The sequence below is a fragment of the Elaeis guineensis genome, chromosome 6, assembly GCF_000442705.2.
Source record: "Elaeis guineensis isolate ETL-2024a chromosome 6, EG11, whole genome shotgun sequence".
NCBI lineage: Eukaryota > Viridiplantae > Streptophyta > Magnoliopsida > Arecales > Arecaceae > Elaeis > Elaeis guineensis.
The window spans coordinates 124,006,275-124,023,450 of NC_025998.2; the positions used below are offsets into that span (position 1 = coordinate 124,006,275).

General features: G+C 46.4%; 1 protein-coding gene across 3 annotated transcripts; it reads left to right on the forward strand.

Moving 5' to 3' along the window:
• Positions 1-1,670: 1,670 nt before the first annotated feature.
• On the forward strand, positions 1,671-17,176 carry LOC105060038 (probable hexosyltransferase MUCI70). Of its 3 annotated transcripts, XM_010943619.4 has the most exons (7): positions 1,674-2,134; positions 3,339-3,556; positions 3,794-3,970; positions 4,046-4,201; positions 15,840-16,116; positions 16,532-16,816; positions 16,913-17,176. In XM_010943619.4, exons 1-6 carry the CDS (start codon positions 1,804-1,806, stop codon positions 16,765-16,767), a joined length of 1,395 nt encoding a protein of 464 aa, XP_010941921.1. In that variant the 5' UTR covers positions 1,674-1,803; the 3' UTR covers positions 16,768-16,816; positions 16,913-17,176. The 3 variants fall into 3 exon arrangements, with proteins under 3 accessions (XP_073115816.1, XP_010941921.1, XP_010941920.1); XM_073259715.1 differs by lacking the exons at positions 16,532-16,816; positions 16,913-17,176 and adding an exon at positions 4,924-5,038 and having other exon boundaries at positions 1,671-2,134; positions 15,840-16,005; XM_010943618.4 differs by having other exon boundaries at positions 16,532-17,176.

The following is a 17,176-nucleotide window of genomic DNA, read 5'->3' on the forward strand; positions in this document are numbered from 1 at the left end:
CAAATGGGTAGATAGTCTTAAAATATAGAGTTAATCCTCCGTTGCCTTGAAATGCAAACCAGCTTCAATTTCCAGAGCCGGGTCAGACTCTCTTGGTTCATGGCATTCTGGACTACTTGGAGCTTCCTCTCCCCCTTTTGGGCTGAAGCTCTACCTCGTTGCATACAGTTTGCTGTAAAGCACGGCTTCAACAAAGCGATCCAACTCAAAGGATTTTTTTTTTTTCTTTAAATTTATCTTTTCAGAAAGAAGGGGAGGAAATTCCACTCAAACTATAATTATCCAAGCTTACAGTTTTTGGAATGCACCATCCAAGTATCTAACTTAAAACTTCCGGTTGCTAACCACAGGGATTTTGGGCAAACCCTACTCAGGATTAACTTGCAGCTGATCATGAATCTGACGTCAATTTTTCTGAAGGACGAATTCATTGGTAGATTCCATTGATTGATTAAAATTAATGGTTGCCCTTGCTTATCAATAACACACTGAAATCGATATTTGCTTGCAAGCCGAAGTTGACCTCATGCTTATTATTGAAATTATGGTGTCTACTATGAGGATAAGCCTGGACCGTCTAAGATGCATGACTGGTTCCTGTAATTTTCTTTTTTGTTTGGGGAGTTCATGCAAGAGGGATAAACTAGGACGAGAATCATCATGGTAAAACTTCCATGGATAAACTACGACGAGAATCATCACGGTAAAATCAATTTGAGGATGGGATTGGGTTAAAGCCATAAGTGTCCAATATTTGATATTTTTATTATCTGAATCAATTTTGAGATCTATCTTGGTACCAGTCTGACTACAGATTGAGGTACAGAATTTGTAGGAGCCGAATTTCAGTGCTGCTTGACAATTAACAGTGCTGGTTTCTGCTGTGCATGGAGTGCTCGTCTTGCACAAGTCCACAAGACTATAAAGACTAAAAATAAATTATCAAACAAAGAATATATTGCTGAATATTTGTGGCTATTACTAAATGCAATTTTGTTTCATTTGGTGAATAAGTGCATCTATTATCTTTTAGGAATCAGGTTCGAGAAAGCAAATCTTGATCTGCCCTATAATTACTTCTAGACCCTTGGCCCTTTGAACAAGAATGACTACGTGTTGCAAATGGGGCCAGACTTATGGTCAACTCCCCTACCCTCCTTTGGAATTGTGTGGGTGCTACAGGTGAATTTCCACAAATATCTTAGGAATTTTGATGTGGCTATTATGGCAGCAAGCTTATTGATTGGACTCAAGAAACATCAATTGGCATGTGTTAGCAAGGTTCCATATAGTTGGTATGATTTGAGATGGTCTGAGGTTGGTTCCAAGCAAGATTAACGTAGGCTCTTGGAGCAAGTATTATGTATGTAAACAAACCAAGCTCATGTGGGCTCGGCTATGCTTAGCATTGACTCAAATGATAAGGGAGTTACAGGTTGCCCCTGTCTTATGACTGAATTGTAAATAAATAATCTTGATGTTTCTCAATACCTCTAGATACATACTTTTAAATCCTTTCTTAGATCTTAATCTAAGAAGTGAAATGCTATTACTCATCATTCCTTTTGCACCGTTATCTAGTCAGACCACTGAGTCGACTCAACCATCACCCGGACCGAGTTATTCCGATTCCTCCCATCCCGCATTCGGACAATTGTATTCCTAATTCTGCTCTCGCTTGGGAGACGGACCTCGGTTTTCCAGTCGATGTAGCATCCCTCTCAGAAGGGAGAAACAACGCGCCAAAACCCTAATTCCAACCTTGCCCTCCAATTCCTCTTCGAGATCCCCCTCTCACGGCCGATGTCCTCCTCGATGCTTAACAGCATCTCCGTCTCCGTCTCGGACGACGAGGAGGTTACCGGCCGAATGCGGGTCCGGGTCCGCCATAAGCGCAAGAAACCCGGAACCCGCGGGCGGCCCGATTTCTGCCGGAGAATCGTGAGGAAGGCGATACGTTGGTGGACGGTACTCCTTTTTCTCCCGGCGATCGCGCTGCTCATCGTCGAGAGCTCGAAGGTGGCCAGGAAGCCCCAGGGTGAGCCCAAATCGGAGCCCGTCCCTGTAAAGGAGTCGAACGGGAACCTAAACCGCCTGGACCCCACCACCAGAGTCGTCAGGGGCGTTAGAGAGCGTAAGATGATGCGAATTTCTTGCTTGTTGTCTTTTTTTTTTTCATCTGGATTTCTGTTAGTTTTTCTTGAAAAAAAAATGATCCTTTTGTTTTTCTGGTCTGGAAAAAGCCCTAAAGAATTTTTGAAATTTAGCAAACAAAGTATAATTTTGAGGATTTAGTAAATGTTCTATCCTCTATGCAATTTGCTTGGCATGCAATATAGGGTTCATCAACATCGGAAGGAGTTTTATATTTTAAAATAGGATATGTAACTGATAAATGGATTGGAAAGTGGAAAGTTGAGGAAATGCATTGTTATATATTATTATTTCTTTTTGCTAAGAGTTCGAGCTGGTACATTGTCTAAGCAATCTGGCGAATAAGGGGAACGGATAATTCAGAGGTTCTTGTTTAGTCCCCATTTTACGGGTCAAAATGAAGGAATAAAAAAAAGTATATCTTGTTTCTACCATGTAGTAAAACCTTTGAATGTTCTTATATATTTTCAAGAAGAATATGCGGCGATAATTGGTGAGTATATTTGAAGAACTGCTCAGACGAGTAACTCGCATAGAAAATGATGCTACTAGGATTAAGTTAGTGGGGAGGGTATGAGTTCGAAAGAAAAGGTGGGAATAGAAGGGGATATCCATCTTCTTATTTTTGAAGATGATTCTGAGGCGAAAGATCTGCAAGTTATGGAGGTAGATCCATGTTGCTGCTGTCCAATTATAATATTATGACTGTTAAACATTATAGTATATTAACATGTTCCTACCAACCCCCCCTTTTTTTTTTTTTTTTGCGGTGAGTTGGTGTGGGGGGGTGGTTTGTAAAACATACCAGCCTTACTTATACCCAGCTTTTGCTTTTGAGGTGGTTTCAATGATTCAATCTCATGAGCTGAAGGTTGTGGATATCAATGTTGATCAGTTCGCCATGGTCCTGGACCCATTTATGACAGATATCAGACACATTAGATTGTAGAACTGTACGTAGTGACTCAAAAGGTTTGCTCCTAGATTTGCTGAATATCTGCTGTCAAGTCTTTGTGTTTATTTTCACTCTCTTGAGCATCCTAAACAGGCTCAGGCTGCCTGTTTCCTCATTATTAAAGAACTTTCGCAACTTTTAGAATGTTAGTCTGTTCTTTATAACTTCAGTGTCTAACCCAAGTTTAGAGCTTCATTTCTTTAAAAAATATGTTTTCTGGATTTGACAGCTTGCCTGAAGATGCTCAGTCCAGAAAAATTACAGAAACTGGAGTTCCCTGCTAGTGCAGAACCCAATGTTCCCCTCAAGAGCATTGTTTATAAATCAGATTTAGGGGAACACCTTGCTGCAGGTAATGCCACACTTTTGCCACAGTATGCTGGAGGTACAAGATTTAATTTATTCACTGGAAATCAAACGCTCCACGAGAGAGGAAAAAGTTTCAAGGTTCTATTCTGCACCAAATTAATGTTCAGTTTTCAAGAGTTCTTTTTGCCAAAATTCCTTGCAAAATTTAATGCCCACGGAGTCTTCTTGCCATGAAACTTAACAAATTATAATTTAATGTCTAACTTCTGCCTAAATCATTGCCTTGCAAATTGTGATGGACCTTACTCCCTGGCTGTGTTTCTTTTTTTGGTTTACTTTATCGTATTTTTTACATGCACTTATGATTGTTTTCAGGTGAATGAAACTGCCATGGTGCATTGTGGTTTCTACAGTGAAAATGGTGGGTTTAAGATCTCTGATGATGACAAAAATTACATGCGAACTTGTAGAGCTGTCGTATCTACATGTGCATTTGGTGGCGGGGATGATCTCTACCAACCTATTGGGATGACAGAGGCATCACTTGAAAAGGTTTTATTTTGCAAAGTTCTGTTTCATTAGTTCTGTGGTTCCGTTTACTTATGAATGGATCTTGTTTTAATGCAGGTTTGCTATGTGGCATTTTGGGATGAAATCACTCTCTCAGCTCAGGAAGCAGAAGGAAACATAATTGGTGATGACCATATGATTGGTAAATGGCGTATCGTGGTTGTTAGAGATCTTCCTTTTGCCGATCAACGATTGAATGGAAAAATACCAAAGGTAGAGAAAAAGTTGTGAATGTTCATTGTACTTATTTTTCAATGCTTATGACAATCTTCTTGTAAAAATTTTTAGATTTTCACTGTCTTTCAGCTTTTCCAGCCAGTATCTTCATTTCTTTGATGCACCCCTCCCCACTAATTGTTTAATACATAACCAAATCATGACAATCAAGCCTCATCTCAACTATTAGGATTTGGTTTTATTTGTCCTTCTTCACTGGGATTCCTATTTAGGGCCACCTCTAATATGTTACAATTCACATCTCTATTACGTTAAGTCTTCTCTTCTCATACATCTATCAATACCAATTAAAGTGGCTCTTCTTATTTGGCCCTCCTAAAGTCTTTGTTGTATATACCATAGCATCTCAATCGATTTTCAATTACCTATTTATCACTTTGTCCTTGACTTATGTAACTCGCACAGCTTCTCTAAGATATTCATCTCTCAATTTATTCTTTATAGTTTTACCACACATTCATCTTAAAACTCTCATTTCTATTATGCTCAACTTCTTTTTCCGAAGCCTCTTTGTTGCCTAACATTTTGAGTTGCACAACTCCGGAGGCTTTATTTTAATCCTATAGAATTGTTCCTAAATCTCCAAGATGTGCATTAGTCACATTATACCTTAGAGGCACTTCTCCAATTAATCCAGAAAACTCTAATTATATTACATATATTTTCATCTATCTCTTGATTATTTAATGTTGGTGCAGAATTCCGCCGAAACCGGAGAAGCTGGAGTTGGGATGACCGCAGCCGCCGTCGGGACCTGCAAAGGAAGTTTAAACCGGAGTTGGGGGTACTCCGGCAAGATCCTCAGACGCTCAAGTCAGTACTCTGCTTCAACAGAAATGGAGTGCTCGAGGAAAAATTTTAGCAGAGTTTTGAGATAGGAATTAGAGCTTAGAGAATAATGTATCTGGGGGGTCCCTTTTATAGACGGAGGAGCGTAACTGATTTGATAGCGACGTCCGTAACCGCCTGGTAGTGGGCTGTTCAGAGCCGCACGGAGTTTATTACGGAGAGTAGTGGCGTCAGAGGTCGTTCAGGACCACGTGGAGCTTGTTACGGAGAGTGGAGTGGTGTCTGTTGTCGTGACTTGTCAGAGAGTAGTGGAGCCCGGAGAGTGGAGCTGCGTCCATTGTCGTGACTTGCCAGAGAGTAGTAGAGCCACGCGGAATCCGTTGCAGAGAGTGGAGCAGGGTAGTGGCCATTATCGTGACTTGCTAGAGAGTTCGGATCTGTCGGTCGGAGCTCGGTCGGAGCTCGGTCGGGATATTTGATGGAGCGGAATGGCTCTCGATTGTTGGTCTGGGAGAAGCTCGGATGTCTCTGCAATTGCTGACGAGTCTACTGTTGTCGGATACCTTAGATGCTGATACTGCAGGTGGGAGTAATCTGCTGTAGAAGCTTGGATGTAGACTTTTCGTTGGCGAAGCCCGGTAGAAGTCCGATTGCTAGAGAAGTCCGTCTGGTATTCGCCTGATGTGGAAGCTCGTCTGAAGATGATGCGTTGGAGAGGTCTGGTTTCATGAAGGATCTGGTGGAGGGTCGGCCGGCGATGGACTTCGGATGGCGTCGGGGAGGTTCGGCAGACACCGGAGGCAATCGATCGTTGTAGGAATCTAGCTGTCGGAGTCCGTCCGTCGTAGAAGTTCATCCGATATCCATCCGCTATGAAAGTTCGGTCGAAGTCTGGTTCTTGTAGAAGGCTGAAAAGAGATCGCTTATTGTAGAAGCTCGGTCAAAGATCGATTGTCGTGGGAGCTCGGAGTAGCGACCTGGCCGGTGGGTCCCGTCCCATTGTAGAAGCTCGTGTGGGATCCGGCTGCGAAGAAGCTCGGCCGAAGTCTACCTGTAATAGAAGTTCGGAAGAAATATGTTCACAGTAGAGGTCCGAATGGAATTTGCTTACAGTAGAGATCCGGGGTAGACCGTCCGCTGTAGGAGTTCGGAGTAGACCGCTTGTAACAGGAGTTCGGAGAAAATCGCTCGTAGTAAAAGCCCGGAGTAGACTACTCATAGTAGAAGCTCGGAGTAGACTACTCGTAGTAGAAGTTCGGAGTAGACTACTCGTAGGAGCTTGGTCGGAATCCTGAAGGCGGTTGACCGTCGTAGAAACTTAGATGGAATCTGATTACTGTAGAGATCTCGTTGTCGAAGAAGCTCGGATATTGATGAAGTCCGGAAGGAGTTCGGAGAATAGTTGATCGCTGTAGAAGGTCGGCTGATAGTGAGGCCTAGAGAGCCTTTGGAGCGGCCCAGTAGATGGGTGAAGAAGCTCATTGCCGAAGAAATCCAAAAGTTCGGACAGTCTAGGGGGTTCGGAGAGACGCCACACAAGGTCGGAAGCCGGAAAAGCCCTGGAAGGGTCGGTCTTTTATAAACTTCGGTCGGGGGGTATTTTATACCCAACACCAGTCCCCCTACTCCCGAGTTCGGGTTCCAAATGAAGGAAGTACAGAGAAATTCTCACGGTCGAAGTTGCCTCCCTCGATCTCCGCACTCAGTGGTTGCCAGATATTTTGACGTTCGGCGCGCTGGTACTGGAGCCTCTTCGGAAAAGACTTTTCTTTTTGGAATTTCTGCTGGAGCGCTGCCCCAGGCACGGTGCAATAATGGTTTTTACCAACGGTCGGGCACCTCCAACCACTTGCCACAGTGAGTGGGCCAAGCGGTGGTCCTAGACTGGCCAGAGGAGTCCCGCAGTCATTACTGCACCAGACCCCGTTGCCTATTTAAACCCGCCTCTTCCCTTCGGGGATCTCACTTTGCACAGGAGTTCCTTCGGTCCTTCCTTCGTTGCCGATATGGATGCGGATGCGGCTTGGATGCCAGTCAAGAGTCTCGAGGCCCACAAGAGGAAAGGCACTGCAGCTTTCGGATCGACGAAGAAGGTGAGGGTAGAAAAGACGGATTCGGCTGTGCTTCGTCTCGATCATCCAGAGCCCGTGCTTGTAGCACATTTTCGACCGCGAGTACTTCTCAGTCCTACGGAAGGGGGAAGTCGAAGGAGGACCGGAAGAAATCAGAAAGAAGGGGAAATCCGATCTCAGGAAGAAGGTCATGCTTGCCGTCATTATGAGGCAAAGGAAGCAATGGCGCAAGAAGGGAGTTGTCTACATGTACTTTGAAGATAATGCTGGAGTAATCGTGAATCCACGGAGAGATTGGAAGAAGTTGGGTACTTAAAGCAATCCTCGATGATGGCTGAAATCGAGAGTCCGAAGTCTGACGGCACTGAGCTCCCTTGGAGCTCTTTTGCCTTGTATTTTTTTTTTTTGTCATTTTTCTTTTTGTGCCTTCAAAGGCTCTGTAATGTACACTTCGTTAATGAAATGAAAAGAAAATTTTTTATTACCTTGTTCACTCTTGTATTAAATTGTAGTTTACCGAACTTCTTTTGTCTTTCGTCTTGTTTGGCGTCGACGTTGTTTGTGATTCCTCGTCTGTTCTTGCTTTGAGTCGTTGTTTACCGAACTTCTTTTGCCTTCCGTCTCGTTTGATGCCAATGTTGTTTGGAGGTTTCCGATTGTCGCCGTGTTGATTTGCCTTTTTTGTTCGTGACTGTAGGTCTTTCCGAGGCCATTTGAGTTTGACGCTTCCTCCCGGTGTTCGAGCTTAGGGATCCGAGCTTCTCGTTACTTTGAGGAAGTCGATTTTTTTCCGGCCTGTGTTGAGTGCTCTTTTAGTGATTGAGGATTTTTTGATAGGAGTATCCCTCCTTGTTGAGGCGAGGTCCCTTGTATCTTTGACGTAGCTTGTTTTTCATTTATCGCTGGTGTAGTTCGTCGCTTTCTCTTTTCATCTCCTCCTATTTTATTTTTATTTTTTTTTTTGTGTTCGAGTGAGGGTTTTTCCTCTTCTCTTAATGGGGTCGGAAGAGTGTAAAGGAGCCGTTGAGGAGGCTATCCTCGTCTGGTCTTGATTGATCGGATTTTTATTTGTGTCAGGACGAGGTTATTCTCTTGTTTCTGACACAATCAAATTCAGCTCATATTAGGACGAGGTTCTTCTCCTGTTTCTAATAAGGCTGTAGGGGCACATAAGGGCCGTTGTGAGGGCCTCTCCCCCCATCCGGTCTTAAATAACCGGGCCTTCGACTTTGCTCATGTTAGGATGAGGTTCTCCTCCTGTTCCTAACAAGGCTGTGGGGGCACATAAGGGCCGTTGCAAGGGCCTCTCCCTCCATCCGGTCTTAAATAATGGGACTTTCGACTTTGCTCATGTTAGGACGAGATTCTCCTCCTGTTCCTAACAAGGCTGTGGGGGCACATAAGGGTCGTTGCAAGGGTCTCTCCCCCCATCCGGTCTTAAATAATCGGGCCTTCGACTTTGCTCATGTTAGGACGAGGTTCTTCTCCTGTTCCTAACAAGGCTGTGGGGGCATATAAGGGCCGTTGTAAGGGCCTCTCCCCCATCCGGTCTTCAATAATCGGGCCTTCGATTTTGCTCATATTAGGACGAGGTTCTCCTCCTGTTCCTAACAAGACTGTGAGGGCACATAAGGGCCGTTGTAAGGGCCTCTCCCCCCATCCGGTCTTAAATAACTGGGCCTTCGACTTTGCTCATGTTAGGACGAGGTTCTCCTCCCGTTCCTAACAAGGCTGTGGGGGCACATAAGGGCCGTTGTAAGGGTCTCTCCCCCCATCCGGTCTTAAATAACTAGGCCTTCGACTTTGTTTATGTTAGGACGAGGTTCTCCTCCTGTTTTTAATAAGGCTGTGGGGGCACATAAAGGCCGTTGTAAGGGCCTCTCCCCCATCCGGTCTTAAATAATCGGGCCTTCGACTTTGGGCCTTCGACTTTGCTCATGTTAGGACGAGATTCTCCTCCTGTTCCTAACATGCTTGGTTCGGATTGTCAGAATGAGCTACTCCCTGTCGTTTGGAGCTCGTACCAAAAGAAAATATATGCAAATATGAAAGGAACTTTTATTTGAGGCAAAGTTATTGGTAGTACATTCGCAGATTTTTCGAATTCCATGGTCGCGGAAGGTCTGCTCCTCCAAGCTCTTTCAAATAGTACGTTCCGGGCCGAACCACCTCCCTGACTTCATGCGGGCCTTCCCAGTTAGGGGCGAGCTTCTCTTGATTCTGAGATTGTGAGACAGCAGTCGGTCGAAGCACTAAGTCCCCCGCTCTGAAGGCCTTGCTCTTGACTCGGGAGTTGTAATAGCGGGCCACTTTCTGCCTGTAGGCGGCCATCCGAACTTGAGCTGTCTCCCGCTTCTCTTCTAACAAGTCGAGGTTGGTTTTGAGATCTTGCGAGTTGCGCTATCCGTCGAAAGCAACAACTCGCGCCGACGGGAGTTTGAGTTCGATCGGGATTACGGCTTCTGTTCCGAAGGCTAAGACAAAGGGGGTCTCCCCTGTGGGCAGTCTTTGGGTAGTTCGGTATGCCCAAAACACATGATAAAGCTCATCTGTCCAAGTTTTCTTTGCTCTTTTAAGTCTCGCCTTGATCCTTTGCAGCAGAGTCCTGTTAGTAATCTCGGCTTCACCATTTTTCTGTGGGTGGGCTACCGAAGTGAAATTATGGGAGATATTTAGGTCCTCACAAAATTCAGCAAACTTTGTTCCAGCAAATTATCGCCCATTATCAGTAATGATGGTTCTGGGTATGTCGAACCTACAGACAATTGACTTCCAAACGAAGTCCTGCACCTTAGCTTCTGTAATTTTTGCCAGAGGTTCAGCCTCTACTCATTTGGTGAAGTAGTCAATTGCCACCAGGAAAAACTTCCGCTGCTCGGATGTCATGGAAAAAGGTCCGAGGATATCCATTCCCTATTGCGCAAACGGCCACGGGGCATTCAAGGGTGTGAGTTCGGAGGCGGGCTGCCTCTGGATATTGGCATATCTCTGACACCGATCACATCTTTTGACATATTCAATGGAGTCGTGGTACATGGTAGGCCAGTAATAGCCTTGTCGGAGCAACTTGTGGGATGAAGATTTGGCCCCCAGGTGATTTCCACAGACCCCCTCGTGTACCTCCCACAAGGCGAAGTTGGCCTCAGAAGGTCGGAGACATCTCAAAAGGGGCAGAGAGTACGACCTCTTGTACAGCTTGCCTTCATAAAGAATATATCGGGAGGTCTGGTTTTTAAGCTTCTGAGCTTCTTTTGCATCAGGAGGAAGAACCCCGTCCTTGAGATATGTTACTAGCGGATCAATCCAACTGGGTTCATGGCTGATCTCCACCACGAGCTGTGGTTCTTCCGTACTCGGGCACTTCAAAACTTCGAAGAAGACTCCCTTAGGCAGCTCAGTCGGAGCTAGTGTAGCCAACTTGGAGAGGAAGTCGGCCCTACTCTTGGGATCTGCCTGACGTCGAAGCTGCCGAAAGTAGGGACGATCTCCTTTACCTTTTCGAGGTACTTGACCATACTGTCCTCCCGAGCTTCATAATTTTCGTTGACCTGTCCCACCACCAATTGAGAGTCACTATAGGCTCAAAGCCGTTCTACTTTTAACTCTTTGACAATCCTCAGTCCTGCAATCAGAGCTTCATACTCTGCTCCATTATTCGTCGCAGAGAATTCGAAGCGCAGTGCATACTCCGTGATAATTTCGTCCGGATTGATCAAGATCAGACCAGCGCCTGCGCCTGACATGTTGGAGGAACCGTCCATATAGAGGGCCCAAAAGTCATCAGGAAGATCTATCTTTTCTTCAGGGGAGTTCGGTAGGAGCTCCGGGTCGACCGCTTCATCTTGTCCAAGTTCGGTCTCTTCCGGGATTGTGCATTCCACTACAAAGTCTGCTAGTATCTAGGCTTTGATCGTCGGTCGAAGTTGATAGTTGATGTCGAATTCCGTGAGCTCCACCGTCCATTTTGCTATCCTTCCGGAAGCATTCGCTCGGTGCAGGATCGCCTTGATCGGCTGGTCAGTGAGTAGTGTTATGGCGTGCCCTTGAAAGTAAGGTCGGAGCCTTCGAGCTGCAATCAACAAGGCGTAAGTTAGTTTCTCTAACTTAGTGTACCTGGTTTCGGCGTCTCTTAATACTCGGCTTAGGTAGTATATCGGTTGTTGAATTTTTGCTTCTTCTTTAACCAGGATAGCCGCGAGAGCCACCGGGGAGACCACCAGGTACAGGAACAACTCCTCTCCGGATTCGGGCTTTACCAATAGTGGAGGCGAGCTGAGGTAGTCCTTCAGTTCTTCAAAGGCTCGCTGACATCCAGCGGTCCAGTAGAAGCTCTTTGGCTGCTTGAGAGTCTGAAAGAAAGATAGGCACTGCTCGGCCGATCTTGAGACAAAGTGATTTAGAGCCGCTGCTCTCTTAGTATGGCGCTGAACCTCCTTTATTGATTTCGAGGCGGTCATCTCCTGGATGGTGCGAATTTTTTTTGGATTTACTTCGATCCCGCGCCCCGATACCATAAAGCCCAGGAATTTTCTTGAAGTTACTCCAAAAGCACACTTGGCTGGGTTCAGTTTCATCTTGTATTTTCGGAGGGCGCTGAAGGTCTCCTCAAGGTCGGCGACGTGGTTCATCGAGGATTTGCTTTTTACGAGCATATCATCCACGTAGACCTCCATGTTGCGGCCGATCTGCTCCTTGAAGATTTTGTTTACCAGTCGTTGATAGGTTGCCCCTGCATTTTTGAGGCCAAAAGGCATGACCCTGTAACAATAAAGGTCACGATTAGTAATAAAAGCAATTTTTTCTTCGTCCTCTGGCGCCATTCTGATTTGATTGTAGCCGGAGAACGCATCCATGAAAGTAAGAAGCTCGTGGCTCGAGGTTGCATCCATCAATTGGTCAATTCTGAGCAGGGGGTAGCTGTCTTTCGGGCGGGCTTTATTCAGCCTTTTGAAGTCTATACACATCTTCCATTTACCGTTCGCCTTCTTAACCAGGACCATATTGGAAATCCAGCTCGGATAGTTGACCTCTTTGATAAACTCGACCTTCAGGAGTTTATCAACTTCCTCAACTATCACCATTTGTCTTTCCCGTGCATGACTTCGAACTTTTTCCTTCGTCGGCCGGTGCCTGGGATCAACAGCCAGATGGTGCTCCATAACTTCAGCGTTGATCCCCGGCATGTCCATCGGGGCCCAAGCGAAAACATCCGCATTCTTTTGTAGAAAATTGACAAGCTGCGTCCGCACCTCTTTCTCCAAGTTGGAGCCGATCTTCACCACGTGCTCTTCATTCCCATCGTTCAAGGGAATTGAGACGAGATCTTCTATTGGCCCACCCCGCTCTTCAGTCAGGTTGTCGCGTGTCCAGTCCGTCAACCAGACAGGGGTCAGGCCGTCCACTTCTTTGTAGGGCGATGTTATAGCAATGCCTTGCTAGGGCTTGATCTCCTCTGACTTCTCCGACCCCCTGGTTGGTAGAAAATTTCAATTTCAAATGGTAGGTTGATACTACAGCTCGGAGGGCATTGAGGTCAGGTCGGCCGAGTACTGCGTTGTAGGCAGATGGCATCCTCACTACCAGAAAATCCACTAGCGCTCTAGATTGTTTTGGGTACCGACCCGCGACTACAGTCAAAGTTGTCACCCCTTCCATAGGTACGGCATCGCCAGTGAACCCTACCAACGGGGGGAGTTGACCGGCCCTAGCCGACTATCTGGAATGGACATTTTCGAGAATGTCTCGTGAAACAAAATATCGGTCGAGCTTCCACTATCAACAAGAATGCGGCGTACATCATAATCAGCAATGTTCAAAGAAACTACAACCGCATCATTATACGGGAATTGAATCTCCCGGGCATCTTCTTCTGTAAAAGTAATGGATTCTTCAGTCCTCTGCCGCTTGAGCGGTCCGGTCGATCTGCTGGCCGCTCCCCCTCGGGGCCCCCCAGAAAGGGTGTTGACGATTTTCGTCGGAGGTCGATCTTCAGGCTATTCCTTCCCCTTTGGTGGCTCTGGCCAAGGAATGGCCTTCGGTCGATCCTCCTCACCTTCGGATCGGCGTCGAACTAGCCTGTCGAGCCGACCCCGTCTGACGAGCTCCTCGAACCGCCAGTTCATTTCTCGGAGCCCTAGATCCAGGAGGCCCTGCTGACCGCGGGTCTTGAGGGCCCCCTGGAGGAACGGAGGTAGGGACCCTCCGGGGGTGGCATCGTGGTCGGATGGTAGGCTCTCCGCCTTCTGCTTCCCCTTTCTGGGGAGGACAGGGCGAATTGCCTGAGTGGCCCACCCGGTTGCCGGATTCTGAAACTTCGGTGATGCTCTTTCCAGCCGCACCAATGCCTGCGGCTGCCGTGGCTGCTGCTGCACAGCCTGTACTGCTTCGGTGAGGCCTCTGACCTACTGAACCAGCAGGTCGAACTGCTCCGTACCAATCGCCGTTGCCGGAGGAGGAGCCTGGGAAACTGGAGGCGAGGTCGAGGTCTGAGATCTGGCCGCGGAGGCCGTGGATCGCCTGGTGGATGCCTTTCGAAGAGGCATCAGGTGGAGATCTAGTAGGAGAAAGAGAAGAGGACGTCGGAGAAGATGATCGGAGACAGTCCCGTTGAGCACTCCTTTAAGAACAAGGGTACTGCAAAGACACAGAGTCACCCCTTCCTCTAGCGCCAATTCTGTTGGTGCAGAATTCCGCCAAAGCCGGAGAAGCTGGAGTCGGGATGACCGCGGCCGCCGTCGGGACCTGCAAAGGAAGTCTAAACCGGAGTTGGGGGTGCTCCGACAAGACCTTCCAACGCTCAAGTCAGTACTCTGCTTCAACAGAAATGGAGTGCTCGAGGAAAAATTTTAGCAGAGTTTTGAGATAGGAATCAGAGCTTAGAGAATAACGTATCTGGGGGGTCCCTTTTATAAACGGAGGAGCGTAACTGATTTGATAGCGACGTCCGTAACCGCCTAGTAGTGGGCTGTTTAGAGCCGCGCGGAGTTTGTTACGGAGAGTAGTGGCGTCAGAGGTCGTTCAGGGCCACGTGGAGCTTGTTACGGAGAGTGGAGTGGTGTCTGTTGTCGCGACTTGTCAGAGAGTAGTGGAGCCCGGAGAGTGGAGCGGCGTCCGTTGTCGTGACTTGTCAGAAAATAGTAGAGCCACGCGGAATCCGTTGCAGAGAGTGGAGCAGGGTAGTGGCCATTGTCATGACTTGCCAGAGAGTTCGGATCGGTCGGTCGGAGCTCGGTCGGGACATCTGATGGAGCGGAATGGCTCTCGATTGTTGGTCTGGGAGAAGCTCGGATGTCTCCGCAATTGCTGATGAGTCTACTGTTGTCGGATACCTTAGACGTTGATACTGCAGGTGGGAGTAATCTGCTGTAGAAGCTCGGACGGAGACTTTCCGTTGGCGAAGTCCGGTAGAAGTCCGATTGCTAGAGAAGTCCGTCTGGGATTCGCCTGATGTGGAAGCTCGTCTGAAGATGATCCGTTGGAGAGGTCCGATTTCGTGAAGGATCTGGTGGAGGGTCGGCCGACGATGGACTTCGGATGGTGTCGGGGAGGTTCGGCAAACATCGGAGGTGATCGGTCGTTTTAGGAATCCAGCTGTCGGAGTCTGTCCGTCGTAGAAGTTCATCCGATATCCATCCGCTATGGAAGTTCGGTCGAAGTTTGGTTCTTGTAGAAGGCTGAAAGGAGACCGCTTATTGTAGAAGTTCGGTCGAAGATCGGTTGTCGTGGGAGCTCAGAGTAGCGACCTGGCCGGTGGGTCCCGTCTCATTGTAGAAGCTCGTGTGGGATCCGGCTACGAAGAAGCTCGGCCGAAGTCTACCTGTAATAGAAGTTCGGAAGAAATATGTTCACAATAGAGGCTCGAATGAAATTTGCTTACAGTAGAGATCCGGAGTAGACCGTCCGTTGTAGGAGTTCGGAGTAGACCGCTTGTAACAGGAGTTCGGAGAAGATCGCTCGTAGTAAAAGTCCGGAGTAGACTACTCGTAGTAGAAGCTCGGAGTAGACTACTCGTAGTAGAAGTTCGGAGTAGACTACTCGTAGGAGCTCGGTCGGAATCCTGAAGGTGGTTGACCGCCGTAGAAACTTGGATGGAATCTGATTACTGTAGAGATCTCGTTGTCGAAGAAGCTCGGATATTGATGAAGTCCGGAAGGAGTTCGGAGAATAGTTGATCGCTGCAGAAGGTCGGCTGATAGTGAGACCTAGAGAGCCTTTGGAGCGGCCCGGTAGATGGGTGGAGAAGCTCATTGTCGGAGAAATCCGGAAGTTCGGACGGTTTAGGGGGTTCGGAGAGACGCCACACAAGGTCGGAAGCCGGAAAAGTCCTGGAAGGGTCGGTCTTTTATAAACTTCGGCCGGGATATTTTATACCCAACATTTAATATATAAGATATTAAAATAATAAGGAGAGATATTTATTTCACTTATGCCAAACTATTTTATTATTGAGCATGAATGCGGTGTTATGGTTGAATATATTCTGCTGCTTCAGCTTCAATGGTAAAAATGATCAACAGGAACTTTATTAGGATCTTCTTTATGCATGGTTTTCCTGCAAGCTATGGATGTCTCTTTTCCATCTATCCAGTTGGGTAGAAAATGGAGCTTTTCACTTTCCTCTTGACAAAGCTGCAATATTTAAAATAGGCTTGGCTAATTGTTCAGTATTCTGCACATTGAATACTCTCCTTTTAGGATCTGATTGTTTCAGAATCTGTTTGTGCATTAGATGACATTCTTCTTTACTGCTACAGATGTTGAGCCATCGCCTTTTTCCTGAAGCAAGGTATTCAATTTGGGTGGACTCAAAGTCTCAATTTCGAAGAGATCCATTAGGTGTACTGGAAGCACTACTTTGGCGTACAAATTCCATCCTTGCCATATCTGAACATGGAGCACGCAGTAGCCTGTATGATGAGGGAAAGGCCATTGTTAAAAAACACAAAGCAACCCCAGAGGAAGTGGAAGTGCAGTTAAATCAGTACCGGCGAGATGGTATTCCTGATGAGAAAAGGTTCAATGGGAAGAAAGGTTTGCTTCTAATCATACCTTACTAGTTTATATGCTGAAATTCTGATCATTATGTTTCCAAGGCTTGGATAGCATCATAAGCAGGGTAGGTCATGCGGGCCAAGGTCTTGTTGTTAGCTGCTGTAGGGTTTTATGCTTGCCCAGAGCATCTTTGAACTAGACTTGGGTTATCCTTGCAGTGGCAGCCTCCATTGCCCTGCCAACTTGGACTATGCTTTTCAGTTGTGGGTGAGTGAATACTCAGCCAGGTTGAGTACAACTCAGCTTCATAGCATTTTGGGTTCGATCTTTTCTCAGCAGAGTGAACCTTATTCAAAAGCGAACATATCTCTAAGACCATTTATCTCTATGCAAAGTTCATGTTATATTTGTTTTCCGAAAAACAAAACTGATAGTAATGTTTTGCCCTGTTCAGCTCTAGCCGAAGCTTCTGTGATTGTAAGGGAGCACACACCGATGACGAATCTCTTCATGTGTCTTTGGTTCAATGAGGTGGTCCGGTTTACATCACGCGATCAGCTTAGTTTTCCCTATGTTCTCAGACGATTAAAGATGCCAGGCCTTAATATGTTTCCTGTATGTACCCGCAAAGATCTGGTGAACAGTATGGGCCACAAGCGTAAGGTGACGCCCCTTGTAAGGACTAACTAGTGGAGGATTTGAGACTGATCTGCGATGCATGTAGCTCATTTATTTGCAGGTAGCTGCATCAATTAATAATGTAACATATTTTCTGTTTCTCTTCTACTTCCTCCCATTGGTGAGGTTATTTTACGTAGCTCTTTCTTTTGTTTAGAATGACCACCGTCCAGCACAAGAGTCAAGAGGTCTTGCCGTTCTTACCCAACTCACCAACACGGAGTGGTTTTTAAAGCTCCTTTCCATGTAAAAGAATGTCACCTTACACTTGTATTATTACAAATTGTCCTTGCTGGTTAAATCGCTCGTCACTTGCCCAAGAAATTTTTGTCTTTCAATTTCTAAAGTCTGAGATTATGAGTACTGCACAATGTACGGTACCTATTTTGAATTATTTGACTTGAAATGGTCGTTTAGTGCT